The 18,803-nt window shown below is 42.7% G+C and overlaps 1 protein-coding gene across 5 annotated transcripts in view; it reads right to left on the reverse strand.

Moving 5' to 3' along the window:
* camsap3 (calmodulin regulated spectrin-associated protein family, member 3) overlaps positions 1 to 18,803 on the reverse strand; it is a 53,014-nt gene that overhangs the window by 27,844 nt on the left and 6,367 nt on the right. For 3 of the 5 annotated variants that reach the window (XM_014192721.3, XM_014192719.3, XM_014192720.3), the window contains exon 2: positions 9,148 to 9,410. In XM_014192721.3, the coding sequence (XP_014048196.3) occupies positions 9,148 to 9,410 (263 nt within the window). Of the gene's footprint in view, positions 1 to 9,147; positions 9,411 to 10,390; positions 10,538 to 18,803 lie in introns of those variants that run through there. The other 2 variants (XM_014192722.3, XM_045714936.2) reach the window with 2 other exon arrangements.

Consider the following 18,803-nt stretch of genomic DNA (forward strand, 5'->3'; position numbering starts at 1 on the left):
ACAAAAAGTAGAGGGAAATACAGTAAAGCATCCAAACAGAGAGTCAGACACAGAGGGAGCCATTACCTTAATGTTCATGTTAAAATGAGAGGAATTAGAGAGTCTGAGAGTGTGGAATTTTGGACAGAGAGAGAAAGACTGACAGAGAGGAATGTGAGAGAGTGAAGGAACTAGTGAGAGTGTGAGGAGGGGAGGAGGAAACTGAAGCTGGTTTCACATGAACGATAGCAAAGGCACATTTTCGAGAGGTATCAATTCGAGAGACAATACTTATCACGTCTCGAGTAGAGGTCGACCGATTATGATTTTTCAACGCCGACACCGGTAATTGGAGGACCAAAAAAAGCCAATACCGATTAAATCGGCCGATTTAAATATATATAACGACAATTACAACAATACTGAATGAACACTTATTTTAACTGAATATAATACATCAATAAAATCAACTTAGTCTCTAATAAATAATGAAACATGTTCAATTTGGTTTAAATAATGCAAAAACAAAGTGTTGGAGAAGTAAAATTGCAATATGTGCCATGTAAAAAAGCTAACGTTTAAGTTCCTTGCTCAGAACATATGAAAGCTGGTGGTTCCTTTTAACATGAGTCTTCAATATTCCCAGGTAAGAAGTTTTAAGTTGTAGATATTATAGGACTATTTCTCTCTATACCATTTGTATTTCATATACCTTTGACTATTGGATGTTCTAATAGGTACTTTAGTATTGCCAGCCTAATCTCGGGAGTTGATAGGCTTGAAGTCATAAACAGCGCAATGCTTGAAGCACAGCAAAGAGCTGCTGGCAAATGCAGGAAAGTGCTGCTTGAATGAATGCTTACGAGCCTGCTGCTGCCTACCACCGCTCAGTCAGACTGCTCTATCAAATCATAGACTTAATTATAATATAATAAACACACATAAATACGAGCCTTAGGTCATTAATATGGTAGAATCTGGAAACTATCATTTCGAAAACAAAACGTTTATTCTTTCAGTGAAATACGGAACCGTTCCGTATTTTATCGAACGGGTGGCAACCCTAAGTCTAAATATTGCTGTTACATTGCACAATCTTCAATGTTATGTCATAATTATGTACAATTCTGGCAAATTAATTACGGTCTTTGTTAGGAAGAAATGGTCTTCACACAGTTCGCAACGAGCCAGGCGGCCCAAACTGCTGCATATACCCTGACTCTGCTTGCACAGAACGCAAGAGAAGTGACAATTTCCCTAGTTAAAAGAAATTCATGTTAGCAGGCAATATTAACTAACTTTGCAGGTTTAAAAATATATACTTGTGTATTGATTTTAATAAAGAAATTGATGTTTATGGTTAATGAAACTCCTGGCCTTATGGAGAATGAAAACATTTAAATCCTGTCAAACAAATCATGAGGCGAATCAGATTTTTTTTTTTTAAACAAAAAAAAACAACATGACTTTGTCCTTCTTTTCAACGCTTGTGTGTCAACATTTTGTATTAAACTAAATTAAAAGTGCTTGAGTAAATGCCAGGTTGCATAGCCCTGCTATGCGGATCTCTGCAACGTGGATAGATGGAAATCGCCACACAATGCTACAAATGAAGAAACATAACCTATATGTAAGACCTATATGCATTTTATTTTTGGGTGGCAGGAATGGACTTCCATACAGAACAGCTCAACATCAACTCCCCAGTGAATTATACCAACGCTTTCAGTCGCAATTTCTTTTACCACACGTAAACCCTTTAATTGTCTGCACATGCTTGTGAACTGTTGCGTAAGCAAGAACGTCAACCAAACCCTCTCTCGGCTCGTGACATTCCCGTCACTAATGTGAATTGAAAAGTGTATGTACATATTATGTAAATCAAAATTTGGTCCAGAGAACTCTTATTCAGTGAGAATAAGCCCTTTACTGGTGGGGCTGGGACTGTTTCACTGTGGTGTAATACAGTGATCATTCAGGAGGGAGTGGACTACAGGGTCATTCACAACTAAAGCGTGGAATGAAAGCAGAGTAGAGAGGAAGAGAGGAGGGGTTGGGAGAAGGGGGGGGGGGTCACAGATTTCCTGTCCCGACCCTGCGGAGCTTGCTAAGCCAAATCACAAGTTCTCACTAATGAGAAGGGAGAGGGGGGGTAGAGAGAGGTGCAAGCCTGGAACACAGGGCACACAGTCCGCCAGCCAAATCGCCATAACAACCAACAATCTGACCCACAATGCACCTCACCACCCACAATCCTGAGCGTGGCAGTGGTGCTCTACCCCCCTCCGGCTTAACACCGGGTCGCTCTGCTCAGAATCCTCCTGAGCTGACCGGACATAACATATCCTCCAATATATTAAATAATATAATAAGAAGATATATATATATATATATATATATATATATTCAGCTGTCCATAAGGAAATCATTCATCTCTGCTTTGGGAATACTGCGACTATCATCCATGTAAATAATAACAATAACAAGAAAACAAACACTAAATTCATCTCGCAGATCGTTAAGAGCGATTATGACGGATGAAAGGTGAAATCTGATTATGTCTGAAATATGACTTAACCCTCTGAACCCCCTCCCCCTCCCAGCCACAGCCCCGTACTCATGAAATCCAGGGTTAGACAGAGTGACAACGAGAAGGATCAGACAGCCAGCCAGGTCTGGGGGATCAGTGGGGTGCGGTGGGTGCGGAGTGCTCTTGCGGTCGGTGTGGGGATGTTGGGGGGGAGGGTGCAGCGCGGTGGGGTTCGGTGGGGCTGGTGCGCTTCCCGGCACCCCACGCTCCACTGACAAGAACAGCACATGGTATTGGACATGTCTAGCTAGATACTAAATACTGAAGCAGCAGCAAAACCACACCAATCTGTGCTGCGCCAGCTTTTTGCAAACCTCCCAAATGGATAACACTGTCCCCCCCCCCCAACCAACCTCCAAGATCAATGTTGTAATCCCTGCCGCTTTCCTTTGTTGAGTCTTCTCTGTAACAAACAAAAGAAAATACAACTAAATGTTATTTCCCCCCCTTGGCAGACCTGGGAGGTCCCATGACGGGCCAAATGTTGCGAGACGATGTTCAGCAGCATTCCTGATCCAGGGGATAAAGTGTGTCTACGTACCAAATGGCACCCTCTGTCCTATATAGTGCACTCCTTTTGACCAGAGCCCTATGGGTGCACAACTGGGACCTGGTAAAAAGTAGTGCACTACGTAGGGAATGGGGTGCCACTTGGGACCCAGCCTGTGCCACTTCTAATCCCTACTGAGCTCTAGACGGATGCTAACTTGAGCGAAAACTTGCGTACACAGCAGTATGAGTTAGGTCAACGTGTCAGCGACTCACTAACCAAAACCAACCATAGACACAGGCAGGGACTTCTGAAACAGGGCTATCCTCTGACCACCCCCGCTGCTCCCCCAAAGTACATTCATGCCTTTGACATATGTAGGCTACAGAACATTTGAATGAACTTCACTGACTGAGTCGCTCTGGATAAGAGTGCTAAATGACCAAAACGTAAATCTGACAACATAAACAAGAATTTCATTCAAAACACTTGTTAAAAAAAAATTGAACTGGCTTTGAGGTCCAGAGTTGAGTTTGAGGGACATGGGGAAATAGGGTGTCATTTGGGGGACAGCCCAAGACCAGATGTCGTATAGCAAGGCTGGCTGAGTGATATAGATGGCTTCAGTGACCCTCGCTGTGTGTGTGTCTGGTGTGAAATGGCTAGCTAGTTAGCGGTGCGCGCTAGTAGCGTTTCCAATCGGTGACGTCACTTGCTCCGAGACCTTGAAGTGTTTCCCTTGCAGAGCGATAGGTAGTGGTGTAAAGTACTTAAGCAAAAATACTTTAAAGTACTTCTTTAGTTTTTTGGGGGTATCTGTACTTTTCTATTTATATTTTTGACAACTTTTACTTCACTACATTCCTAAATAAGTTTTTACTCCATACATTTTCCCTGACATCCAAAAGTACTCGTTACATTTTGAATGCTTAGCAGGACAGAAAATGGTCCAATTCACACACTTATCAAGAGAACATCCCTGGTCATCCCTACTGCCTCTGATCTGGCAGACTCACTAAACACAAATGCTTCATTTGTAAATGATGTCTGCGTGTTGGAGTGTGACCCTGGCTATACGTAAATAAATAAATAAATACAATTGTGCCGTGTGGTTTGCTTAATAAGGAATTCGAAATGATTCATTCTTTTACTTTTGATACTTAAGTATATTTTAGCAATTACATTTACACTTGATACTTGAGTAAAAGTATAAACGTATTTGGTTTGAAATATACTTAAGTAGTATTTTACTACTTTGGTTGGTGTGTGAACACGCTGTGTGTGCGCGTGAGTGCATTCATGCGTGTATCGACACAGATGAGCTTTCATATAAATCCGCACACTACAGCAGCAGATTGCTGTTGCTCCAAAGCCGTTTACTGGCCAAGGCCCACACTGATGCACTGTTCCATCCTCCTAACGCTGTGCGTGCGTGTTGCATGACCCACTTTCCTCCCCTGACAGAGCCAGGCAGCGGCCCAGCTCAGACAGCAGCACCGTCTACAGATCAAGCTCAGAGAGCACTACAAGTGCAAGTTGAGTAGCAGCAGTAGTAGCCGAACAGTGGTGAGTCTCACTAGCAGCTCTTGGCCAGCTGAGGCTGAGGGAGCCTCCCAGGCCTGGTGGCATGGCAGCAACACCATCACCCCCATGGAGTTGAGACAGCACCAGCTGAGCACAGAACACAGCACAGACAGTACTAGCTGAGCACAACTCTCACCTCCACTATACCATTGGTTCCATTGCGCCAGCCAGGCAAGCTCAATCGAGCGCAGCTTAAGTGTTTGAAAGAACATCAATACTATTTGAACCCAGGTCTGGAGGAGACAGCACAGCACACCTCTCCCCTCACACACCACCGGTCCAATTAGTACAAGGACCTGCAGACAGCGAATACACCACCTGGTGCCCTGGACAACAGGTAGAGAGCTCCAGGCAGTTTCACGAGAGGCGTGCGCTGCTCAGCATAACATTACACTCTGGTTCTATTTTCAATAATTGCTCACAGCCGAGAACACTTGATAAAGTGGCTGGCCGGACGAGTGTAGCTCCCCTGTTAGAGGCACCAGGCAGAGAAGCGGAGAGGTAGAGTTAGAGAGAGGCGGAGGCGGAGGCATGGGTAATGGAACGTTCTACTTTCACCTGACTGACTATGAGGGAAACACGCCTGGCTACAGCTACACAGGTTCTCCAGAGACTGACTTCGAGGCATTCGAATCACAGAGCCGGTGTCTGTTGGGCGGGTGTCTGCTAGAGGAGCTGGGCTGGATGGGGGTGAGAACATAGATGTTGTAGTGAAGATTATACAGTATTGGGGGGGGGGGGGGGGGGGTAATATGATTAAAGTCACACTGTAAAAATTAGGAGAATGTCAAAGTATGCTCATGCAGCCAAAATGTAGCCTTTGACTATAGCACTTTCATGATGTATAATGAGAATTCTATGATGGTCTATTGTGCTCAAGTTGGAATTCCATTAATTGTTTACAAAGTCCTCTACATCTCATTAAGATATTTCTAAGTCATATTTCAAAATAAAATCTAGGACGTATAATATTGAATTTGTTAGAGACTAACATTACAGACTGTTGTTAAATTGGGTATAGTGAAAGAAGAGACATGAAGCTGTAATGTTACACAGTTCCTATTTGAACAGGCTCAGCCCTCCAGAATAATGACAACGTCAAAACATGGGTACAGAGTAGAGGTCGACCGATTAATCGGAATGGCCGATTAATTAGGGCCGATTTCAAGTTTTCATAACAATCGGTAATTGGAATTTTTGGCCACCGATTTACCGTTTTTTTTTTTTACACGTTTATTTAACTAGGCAAGTCAGATTAAGAACACATTCTTATTTTCAATGACTGCCTAGGAACGGGGGTTAACTGCCTTGTTCAGGGGGGATTCGGGGATTCGTTTTTGCAACCTTCCGGTTACTAGTCCAACGCTCTAACCACCTGCCTTACATTGCACTCCACAAGGAGCCTGCCTGGCAGGCTGACTACCTGTTACGCGAGGGCAGCAAGAAGCCAAGGTAAGTTGCTAGCTAGCATTAAACTTATCTTATAAAAAACTATCAATCTTAACATAATCACTAGTTAACTACACATGGTTGATGATATTACTAGTTTATCTAACGTGTCCTACGTTGCATATAATCGATGCGGTGCCTGTTAATTTCTCATCGAATCACAGCCTACTTCGACAAATGGGTGATGATTTAACAAGCACATTTGCGAAAAAAAGCACTGTCGTTGCACCAATGTACCTAACCATAAACAATGCCTTTCTTTAAAATCAAATACACAAATATATATTTTTAAACCTGCATATTTAGTTAATATTGCCTGCTAACATGAATTTGTGTCACTTCTCTAGCGTTCCGTGCGAGCAGTCAGGGTATATACAGCAGTTTGGGCCGCCTGCCTCATTGCGGACTGTGTGAAGTCCAGTTATTCCTAACAAAGGCCGTAATTAATTTGCCAGAATTGTACATAATTATGACATAACATTGAAGGTTGTACAATGTAACAGCAATATTTAGACTTCGGGATGCCACCCGTTCGATAAAACACGGAACGGTTCTGTATTTCACTGAAATAATAAACGTTTCGTTTTCGAAATGATAGTTTCCGGATTCGACCATATTAATGACCTAAGGCTCGTGTTTCTGTGTGTTATTATGTTATAATTAAGTCTATGATTTGATATAGCAGTCTGACTGAGCGATGGTAGGCAGCAGCAGGCTCGTAAGCATTCATTCAAACAGCACCTTCATGCGTTTTGCCAGCAGCTCTTCGCATTTCTTCAAGCATTGCGCTGTTTATGACTTCAAGCCTATCAACTCCCAACCGATGTGAAATGGCTAGCTAGTTAGCGGGTGCGCGCTAATAGCGTTTCAAACGTCACTCGCTCTGAGACTTGGAGTAGTTGTTCCCCTTGCTCTACATGGGTAACGCTACTTCGAGGGTGGCTGTTGTCGATGTATTCCTGGTTCGAGCGAGGAGAGCGATGGAAGCTATACTGTTACACTGGCAATACTAAAGTGCCTATTAGAACATCCAATAGTCAAAGGTATATGAAATACAAATCGTATAGAGAGAAATAGTCCTATAATAACTACAACCTAAAACTTCTTACCAGGGAATATTGAAGACTCATGTTAAAAGGAACCACCAGCTTTCATATGTTCTCATGTTCTGAGCAAGGAACTTAAACGTTAGCTTTTTTTACATGGCACATATTGCACTTTTACTTTCTTCTCCAACACTTTATTGTTGCATTATTTAAACCAAATTCAACATGTTTCATTATTTATTTGAGGCTAAATTGATAGTATTTATGTATTATATTAAGTTAAAATAAGTTTTCATTCAGTATTGTTGTAATTGTCATTATTACAAATAAATAAATAAATAGAATATTAACAAAAAATAAAAAAAATAAAAATCGCCCGATTAATCGGTATCGGCTTTTTTGGTCCTCCAATAATCGGTATCGGCATTGAAAAATCATAAATCGGTCGACCTCTAGTACAGAGATGAGGTAGTCATAAAACAAATCATGTTTAATACTATTATTGCACACAGAGTGAGTACATGCGTCTTGTGAAGCACATTTTTACTCCTTAACTTATTTAGGCTTGCCATAACAAAAGGGGTTGAATACTTATTGACATTTCAGCTTTTCATTTGTAATTAATTGGTAAAAACCAATTTAATTTCTAACAACATAATTCCACTTTGACATTATGGGGTATTGTGTGTAGGCCAGTGACACCAAATCTCAATTGAATCTATTTTAAATGCAGGCTGTAACACAACAAAATGTAGAAGAAGTCAAGGGGTGTGAATACTTTCTGAAGGTACGGTCTTTAATCTTTAGCCTAATAAACTGCATGGTTAATGGAGTCATAGTGGGAGGACCAAACACCACATCATCGCGTGACTCCATGTTTACTTCGACATGTTGTTATTATATAAACATTTGTGCATAAAGGCACTTCCACTGCCATTTCTCACATAACACACTTAACCGGTACAAAAAGATCCCACCGTGTGGAACGAACAAATGATCTGTTGCCATTTATCAAATTTACCCGAAACGTCCTTTTCCCGTCACAGCTGTTGTGATTCGCATAAAAGCTGTGAATGGAAACGTGGTTAGAGAGAGAGAGAAACACACACACAGAGAGAAAGAAGAAAGAGAGAGCGCGAGAGAGCGCGAGAGAGAGAGCTACCAGCTCGTAACAGAGCCGTGTTCTCTTAACACAGGGAGCTCTGGTTCCACTGGTGCTGAGGAGTTTGCCTATTGTTCTAATCTAAGGCCTAGTCAGAGCCACCTATTGTCTCGGAATCACTACCTTCTCCAGACCTCCCAGCCCTCCCTCCCAGTCCCACCCCTACCATGCTACACCCAGAATTAAGACTGAATCCCCCCCTGGAGTCACCCTGACGTCCCCCTGGTCCTCACAGCTGGATCCACTCATCTTCAGGGGATCGGCTTGGGTGATGTGGAGGGACCGGGGAATGGGCCCGGAAAGGGGGTCTTTTTTTAATGTTGCCTAATCCGTGGAATCAAAGCATAAACAAGTCCCTTCCTGTGTGACCCAACCCTAACCCACCCACCCCCTCCCCATACATGCACAACCTACACACCCCAATCCCCCTCCACAGATTTAACATCCCCGCTCCCCCTGGACCAGCAGTAATGGCTGAGGGTGACCAGACAATGCCTGTGTGTGTGTGTGTGTATGTGTGTCCCTATGAGGTAGACCGTACGCACAGACGACCAGATCGATCACTGCTGGATGGATTATTGTGACACCAGGAACGGTCCAGTGGCAGTTTCCAGCGCAGCTTCGATCTTCCCTCAAATGAACCTGTGTGAACCTGCAGTCATCCCCAGTCACCCCAATCTCATCCCAGGGGCATTACCATCACTGGGAGACAAAAAAACAGAAATCTTCCTCTATTTCCCATAACACGAACCATAGTCTCTCGTGTCAGACGAAACATAACACGAGACTTGGCTCAGGACGCCAAGATTACCATGTCAACACGCCATATGCCACACCCATCCCTTACCATTTTGATTGGTTTATGCCGGAGGTCCTCGTCAGTCACGGGGACGTCCTGATCTTTGGGGGTCACGCCCCTGTTGGCGAGGAGCTGCAGCAGGGTGGCGTTGTCTTTTGGGGCCCCTGACCCCCCCTGGTCCCCCTGCAGCAGACCGTAGGTGCGGCAGTAGAGTTCAGAGGAGAGCAGGAGGCGTGTGACGGGGGGCTTCAGGTGCTCCTGCTCATACTGGTCACAGTAGAAGGGCTCCCGCAACTCCACTGGAACATGCTCTACGGACGAGAAGAGGGACAAAAACAGTGAGGGAAATAATCATGTGGGAGCAGAGTACACTATTAATAGGGAAAACAAGGTCCTCCTGAAAAGATACCCGGACTGCATCCAATATACCAGATAGGGATGTGACAAATGAAACATTTTTCTTAACGTTTAAAAGCGCCATTGTTTTATCGGTGTTCCATTAAAAACAATAAGAAATCTTGACAACATTTCACCTGAATTCACACTGCAGCTTTTCTGCTGCAAGAAAGGGTTTGGGTCTCACGGTGCGTCCCTGTCAGATGGTTAAGCATCACACCTGTACTGCGATTACTGTACCTCAAATCCAACTCTGAAAGTTAGCATTTCGCTCTCATTTAACTTCTCAAAGTATTTCCATACAGGTCTTTGCTGCTGTCATTTGCCTTTCTCTGCCATTTATTTCCAACTGTTAACGACAATGACTTAGTGGTGAAGAGTCGACTCCCCTTTCTGAGAGTCAAGATTCGATTCCGGTAGGATTCAGTATTTTTGGAAGAGACTGTTCTCGGAAGTACGGCAACTAATCAAAACACTCGCATCTTTCATATCGAGCTAGCGAGGGACAGAGAGAGAGAACGGAGGTGCACAGTATAGGCAGTAGGGCGCTGGGAACGATACCAGTATCGTGATACACTACATGACCAAAAGTATGTGGACACCTGCTCGTCGAAAATCTCATTCCAAAATCAAGGGCATTAATATGGAGTTGGTCCCTCATTTTGCTGCTATAACAGCCTCCACTCAGCCGTAATGTTGGAAACATCATTATGTTGTCATATATAGTCACATTTAGTTTTTAAAGGACCAACTAGTTTGATCTGCTTCGTGTTTACATTTTTGCCATGGAAAAAAATATTGCGATGCTGGTATCGTCACGGCCCTAATAGGCATGTCGGCTACCAGACAGACAGAACAATGGACTATCTATCGGAAATTAAAAGCTGTATCTCACAATTGCATGCTGTATCTCGCAGATTTCTTGGCTTTACCATGTCTCGCAACTTCAGTAATCATCAATGAATAGGATATTGCTGATTGAGCGAGATTCAACGCTTCGCTCTCGCAGTCACACAAAGTATCTGCGCATGTGCACAGGTTCGCAGCGTGGCTGTGGGTCACGGAAATTGACCCACTATGCTGTTTACTTTCTGCATCTACAAAAACATTATTACATTTTTGTATTATTTTTGGATTTTTTTATAATTAGGTTTAGGATTTTTCTTAACATTAAGGATCTCAACTTTCACACCCTTAATACCAGAGGTCTTTAAAAAGGAATAGGGTGCCATCTCAAGACACAATCTCTCAGCTGTTTGTTCTGGATATGTGACAGGAACACAACGTTCAAAGTCCTAACAATATCATTGGCAAAACACAGTTTAAAGTCCTATTGTCAGATAAACACATTCTGTTTATCTCTTAGTATATAATAGAAACAAACTTAAAGTGAATGTTTCCTCATCAATTATACACCGAGTATACAAAACACTAGGAACACCTGCTCTTCCCATGACAGACTGACCAGGACAGCGGAGTCAATCACCACCTTCCGGAGACACCTGAAACCCCACCTCTTTAAGGAATACCTTGGATAGGATAAAGTAATCCTTCTAACCCCCCCCCCCCCCCTTAAAAGATTTAGATGCACTATTGTAAAGTGGTTGTTCCACTGGATATCATAAAGGTGAATGCACCAATTTGTAAGTCGCTCTGGATAAGAGCGTCTGCTAAATGACTTAAATGTAAATGTAATGTAAATGTGAATCCAGCTGAAAGCTATGATCCTTTATTGATGTCACTTGTTAAAGCCACTTCAATCAGTGTAGATGAAGGGGAGGAGACGGGTTAAAGAAGGATTTTTAAACCTTGAGACAATTGAGACATGGGTTGTGTGCACAGAGGGTAAATGGGCAAGACAAAAGATTTAAGTGCCTTTGAACAAGGTATGTTAGTAGGTGCCAGGCACACCAGTTTGAGTGCGTTAAGAACTCCAACGCTGCTGGGTTTTTCACACTCAACAGTTTCCTGTGTGTATGAAGAATTGTCCACCATCCAAAGGACATCCAGCCAACTTGACACAAATGTGGGAAGCATTGAAGTCAACATGGGCCAGCATCCCTGTGGAACACTTTCGACACCTTGTAGAGTCCATGCCCTGACGAATTGAGGATGTTCTGAGGGCAAAAGGGGGTGTGCAACTCAATATTAGGAAGGTGTTCCTAATGTTTTGTACATTCAGTGTATAATGAAGGTATAGAGTATGGATAGACGACGCTAGACTACCTTGCAACTACAATCTGAGTGAAGAGCTGAGTAGGGGTTAAACGAAGGTGTGTGCGAGCGTATGTGCACCTGTATGTGCGTTTGTGTGTGCGTGTGGCGTGCATTTGTGTGTGCGTGTGGCGTGCGTCTCGGTGTTGTGTTTTCCACAGCAAATCCAGCCAGCCAATCATAGGGCCTGCAGGAGACAGACAAGGTTACAGAGACAGGCATGATACACCGGTTACAATGTCATCTTTCCTAGGGGCTAGTATCAACTCCTCCCTCCATTTCCCTGTCTGTAAGTGTTCCATCAGCAGTTCAGGTCTGATAGTGTCATTCTTCCCCCACGGGAACGACACTGTGGTACATTCCATTTCCAACCCCACATCAGTCAGTCAGTCAGTGGTTGCATCCAAAATGGCACCCCACTCCTTATATAGTGCACTACCCTGGCCATTTGGGATGCGATCAGTATGGAACCCCATTATCAGTCTGGGTCAAGAGGAGTGAAACGACACGACATCCAGGCCCAGAGGTTAACGTCAGCGTCTGAGAATTACCAGACAGAGCCCTGTGGTACTGGTAGATAACCAGGGCCTTGTTCATTAGGCATCAACAGAAGAAAACAGACTACCTTGGCCTAACCATTAAGAAAAGCTAACGTTGGTTTTCGCTTGTGTGCCCCGTTGAACATGACCCTGGTGTTTTATTTTCAGCTGAGGGCAGCTGAGGCGACTTCTGAACAGAGTTGATAGAAACCTATGCTTTGTGGCACATTTCTCACAGTGCAGCTAGGACAAGAAAGTCACCTGAACCTTGCGAAAGGGCAAACCAAAACAGTGTCTCCGCCCCAAGTGGCACCATATTCACTTTATAGTGCACTACTTTTGACTAGCTCAGGTCAGTGCATTATAAGGGGAATAGGGTACCATTTCAGGCGGGCACTAGGTTTCCACCTCAATGGAGCACACAGCACCATGTAGGAAATAAGTCCCTTTAGCGCAGCACATGATGTGACGCACAGTCCAGGAAGATGATGAAGAGCACAAAGTAAACACAACTTGGACTGGTTTTCAGTAAACACGGCCACACACACACACACACACACACACACACACACACAAAACCCCATACAAACATGAACCTGAAAATCTACATCTGACACGCTCTTAAACTGGTTTGGCCGTATTCAGAGTGGATGAGACTAGGGCTGTTACGGTGGATAAGACTAGGGCTGTTACGGTGTGACCGTATTACCGCCACACCGGCGGTCACGAGTCATGACGGCAGTGAAATTCCACGTGACCGTTTAATCAAGGTAGTTAGGCTTCTCCAAGCTCTGATGCTACCGATGGTCATTACTAGCCTACCAAACTTGCTAACTGCCTGGTACTCAGCACTCTATTGTCCCTTTAAATCACTCGTACATCAATGCAAATGTAATCGAAAATCTAAATCAAACACTTCATGAGAGCCCACAAGCTCCTGTTGCGCAAAATTTCTGTAGGCTACTATATTTATTTCTCAACTTTCCTAATATTAAGCACATTGCTTCTCTTTACAACAGGAGTATAGCCTACCTGGCTGGCATGAAAATGAACCCCGGGAAAAGCGTCCTCCATTCGCTATGTATGTGCATAGAGACATGTATTTTATTTCCAGCTGACCCTGTTTAGAGACAGGAGCATGATAATGGTCCATTCTGAATCCAAAACAAATTTCATACACATATTATATGTAAAGACAAGATTAAATCAAGAACAGTCTGATGGGTGACAATATTAGCGTATTCCTTGTGGATTATATATTACCACTTGTGTGCAGTAAGGCAAGAAACAGCGCATGCCTTTTTTTTTGCCACTTTTTCAAATCCTAGTCGCACACCTCATGTAGCCTAGCCCATAGGCCTGTGTGTTTTGATAAGGTTTGTATCACAACTAAAGTGGCCAAATAATTGAAAGAAGTTAAGCACATTCATCCGCTTTACAACAGGTAGACTTAACTGGCAAACATACGCAGCTTATAATGTGAAGATATAGCCTAACAGTTTATCAACATTTTAAGCAAAACGTTCTGATCTGTTGCGTCAGCCTCATTGCATAAAAACGTTTCTTTGATGCTAGTGGTTGTATTAATTTGGGATCGATCGCATCCCACAACTGTCCCAGACTATGTTTGGAATATTTCTTTCTTACACAGAATAGGTCAACTTTTGTACTATTGACAATCTACTACCCCCAAGGTACAAAAGTTGATAGGCCTACTCATCTTGTTGGCTAACGAAAAGTAAATGTGGACAGTTCTTCCAATATCTTAAATGTGCACCTTGGAATTGGATAAGTATGCATGCAAGATTTGTTGGGGCATTACAGCCACGTAAAGGGGATGCAGCTGGGAAATTCGAGGCATTATCAAGTGCTTGTCAAAATTGTGAATGAGAGACTGATGAAGTGTGTACAGCCTGCGCAAATAAAGTAGAGCTCATGCCTTTCATGCAACTTTTTTCAAATCATCATTAGTCGCATCATACAGCCTTAGAATGTACTACAAATCAAAGCATATAGCCCAACCTTTGTATCACAACTAAAGTTACATAAATAACTCTTAATTAAGCATATAGGTATACCTGTCTCTTTGTTAACTGCTCAACACAGAATAGCCGCATGTGTGCACTCCCTCAAATCGTTTGGAGAAAATATTCAGCTATGTTCAATTGTATTCTTCATATATTCTTATATAAAATAATATGGCAAAGTGTATATAAAATAATGCCACGGAATTCTAAGCAAATCTTGCCTGCTAAATGAACTAGTGTAGCCCACAGCCATATGGCATAGCCAGATCACGACCTAACATACAGACAACTCAACGAATGCTATTCTGTTCTTTTGAAATAGACTACATTTTCTTTATAGCTTGTTTCTTTAGACCTGTCAAAAATAAATAATAGATTTATTGTGAAGGTGTAGGCTATATTACATGGATTTATTAGACTTTTTAAAATGTAGATGTTCCACAGGTCTGCATCAGTGGCTTGTAGGCCATGCGTGGAAGCCAGGAGATGCTAAATGTGTTTATGTTAATTAACGGTCAATTACCGTGAGACTGGCTGTCATTTGCTTGACAGTCACCGGCTGACAACATTTCATGACCGCCACAGCCCTAGATGAGACCTACGTGGCCTATTCGATGGACAGTAAACGCAGCCTACACACAGACTAATTTTCCAACCCTACGGTAAACAGTTGGAAGGCTGAAAACAATGAAAAGGGAACAGTTAGCTTAGTATCCGAAAGGAGACTTAAAAAGGGACATCACATGGTGAACTCTGACTCGTGAGAAGATCAGAGGAGATTGATGGATAAAGGGAGTCGCCCGACCATGTTGTCGTTTTGTCATTAGGGTTCCTTGAATTAAGTTAATGGTTTTATTTAGGGCACAAAATAGCATGGGACGCCTTTCCCCCAAAACAACATTCCATTCACCTCCCTCCGGCTTTCTGTACTGTCACTGACTTCACCACTACAATGTTTCGCAACAGAAAACAAAAACAATCATCTGTGTTCTTATGGGACAAGTTCATGAAGTACCACTCCGTTTCCTCAAAGGTTTTCACCCCCAACTGAACACAACCCAGGTGTAGAATACTAGTATGTCAAATAGAGAAAGATTACATTGGGGTGTGTGAATGTTCCATTGTGGTTAAACCACAGGGCATTGTTAGCAGTATAAACGTTTCATGCAAACTGACTGACCAAGTGAGGGAGGTTAAACTACAGGTGCATCTCAATAGTCTAAAGCAGTTGACCTTTTCTCATCTCCTTTCCCTCCTCCACTCTGATTCAAAAGAACTGGACTGATGGAAGGAAGCACATTGGCCCGCCAAGTTGCCAGACTATTGAAATGCAACATAAGATACCGCATTGAACACACAAGGCGTTTTCAGACACTGCACGTGGAATAATAATGTTCTCAGGATTTGCAGTACAGTTCCACCATGCACCACCAGGACGTCACTATAGGACGTGGAGAAAAAATAAAAAAAATAATGACATAATGCAAAGTAGGATGCAAAGCAAGATGGATCCAGTCGATACAGACATAATTTCCCTGTGGGACGGTCCAGAAGGATGAACGGACAGTCTGTGTCACACACATCACCAGGTTGAAACAGACAGACAGGGAAGCAGCAGCCTGGAAATAGACATTTTGCAAATGGGATTTCAGGTATTGGGAACCGCAGTTTTAAAAAAAGGCCTGCAGCACACCTGCTCTCTTTCAAGTAACACAACACAGCCGTTCACACTTTGTATGAAAAAAAAAAAACCCCGCTTAGGACACAAAGGAAATTGAATATGAGTGAGAAGAAAAAAAAAGAAGAGTGAGTGGAAAGCAGGAAAAGTGTAACGAGTCAGCAGTAAATGGAGGATAACAATGTCACCAGGACATTGATATCCATACACCCACAAGAGGATAGTATTTTGATAGCAAACACTAACCTGTCTGACTCTGTGTAAGCTGAGTGAGAGTGTATTAACCGGGAAACTGGTTCCAGGGAAGCAGCCGCTCAACTATCACTATAACAGGTCAGGGGTCAGGGAATACCTATTGGTCTAAGTGAGGGGTCAAAAGGTCATACACGAGCTGGGTTGTAATAAAAAAAAAATATCATGCAAATTTGGTGAGTAACACACAAAAGGCTCAAACAACTTAGTCTATTCACTTATAGTGCTTGTGTAAGGTAAATTGAGGTAAAGGTAGTGATGGAGTAGAATATAAAAGAGCTCTGCTCTGTGTTGTCTACTACACCCCAACCCCACTACTGACAGGAAGTGGCAGGGGGATGCGCCAGAGCAGAGCTCCATGTAGTCCTATTTATAATTGATCGATTGAATTAGCCCGACTGGTCTGTCTTGTCATAAATCTCAGACATGTGGCCATCAACAAATGGACAGTCACAAACTGAAACACTGAAATAGAACTACACACAGAGGCTGGCCCTAGTTTCAATCGAAGCGTCATTATGGGTAAGATTCTGTAAGGATCGATTCTGTCCCTCTCCATTCCAGTTAACTGTACACCAGGTAGAGCACTGACTGACGGACTGGCTGGCAGACAAACTGACTGGTTTACTGGCTGGCTGACCAGCGTTACATTTCAGAAGGGTTGTCATGGGAACAGTGAACACATTAAGACCACTTAGTTTTAATTAAGGGCCGAACAAAGCAGCTGCCAGAAGCAGACAGAGGCCCACACATTTCCTGATTAGGGCCGGGGTCCAGCGTACTCAGGCTGGCCTGCGAAGACCGTTCATGAACATGTCTACACCTTAAATAATTCAGAAAGAACTCTGATATGCGCAACTGTGCAAGGTAAGCACTAAGAGGGAGGGAGGGAGGGAGGGAGGGAGGGAGGGAGGGAGGGAGGGAGGGAGAAAGCACAGTCTCAAAATGTCGGCTTTAAGTGAGAACATCCAAATTAGTATCTATAATCAAAGATGATGTACTTCAAACGATTATCCTAGAAAATATCAAAACTAATTTATATAACATAAACCAACATGTTGTTGTCGACAATTGTTGATTCGTTGTCCCTGTGGTGATATCCCTCCACAGCATGTTCACAGGAACATCAAAACCTTCATTATACAGTGGGAGAGGCTGAGTGCTTTTAGGACAAAGACAGGCCTTATTTTAAGACTGGTAACTAATGGTAAACATGTTATTATCCTGTGGACTAGGCTAATGTTCCACATGACCCCTCTCTGGTTCAGGTTGATATGCCGATTGCCTGAAACACCCCTCGAAATAACTACAGGCCTCAGGGTTTTGATGTCTACAGGTTGAGGTTAACTACACACACTTCAGACATCATGGGTTACCAGCATTCTTGTCTATTAAAACTAGGGCGTACTGAAAAAGATAATAATATGCCATTTAACAGACGCTTTTATCAAAAGGGACTTACAGTCATGATTGTAGTCATTTTACGCACAGGTGGTCCCGGGAATCAAACCCACTATCCTGGCATTGCAACTGCCATGCTCTGTCAAATTCAATGTGACATCTTTGGTTAAATAAGGAATAATTTAAATGAAAAATGTTACATTTAAAAACTATTACTGGTTTGTGTATAACAATTTTGATATAAATACCCCAAGATTTGAATGCCTCAATTATGAGACATACATACAGTGCATTCAGACCCCTTGAATTTTTCCACATTTTGTTATGTTACAGCCTTATTCTAAAATAGTTTTTTTTTTTTATCGTCAATCTACACACAATACCCCATAACGACAAAGCGAAAACTGTTTATTTGAAATGTTTGCAAATGTATTCAAAATCTAAAACAGAAATACCTTATTTAACACAGTTGAAGTCAGAAGTTTACATACACTTAGGATGGAGTCATTAAAACTCGTTTTTCAACCACTCCACAAGTTTCTTGTTAACAAACTATAGTTTTGGCAAGTCGGTTAGGACATCTACTTTGTGCATGACAAGTCATTTTTCCAACAATTGTTTACAGACAGATTATTTCACTGTATCACAATTCCAGTGGGTCAGAAGTTTGCATACACTAAGTTGACTGTGCCTTTAAACAGCTTGGAAAATTCCAGAAAATTATGTCATGGCTTTAGCAGCTTGATAGGCTAATTGACATCATTTGAGTCAATTGGAGGTGTACCTGTGGATGTATTTCAAAGCCTACCTTCAACGCAGTGCCTCTTTGCGTGACATCATGGGAAAATCTAAAGAAATCAGCCAAGACCTCAAAGAAAAAAGTCTGGTTCATTCTTGGGAGCAATTTCCAAATGCCTGAAGGTACCACATTCATATGTACAAACAAGAGTATGCAAGTTTAAACACCATGTGACCACGCAGCCGTCATACCGCTCAGGAAGGACACGCGTTTTGTCTCCTAGAGATGAACGTACTGTGGTGCGAAAAGTGCAAATCAATCCCAGAACAGCAGCAAAGGACCTTGTGAAGATGCTGGAGGAAACCGGTACAAAAGTATCTATATCCACAGTAAAATGAGTCCTATATCGACATAACCTGAAAGGCCGCTCAGCAAGGAAGAAGCCACTGCTCCAAAAC

The sequence above is a fragment of the Salmo salar genome, chromosome 03 (assembly GCF_965601325.2).
Source record: "Salmo salar chromosome 03, fSalSal1, whole genome shotgun sequence".
Lineage (NCBI taxonomy): Eukaryota > Metazoa > Chordata > Actinopteri > Salmoniformes > Salmonidae > Salmo > Salmo salar.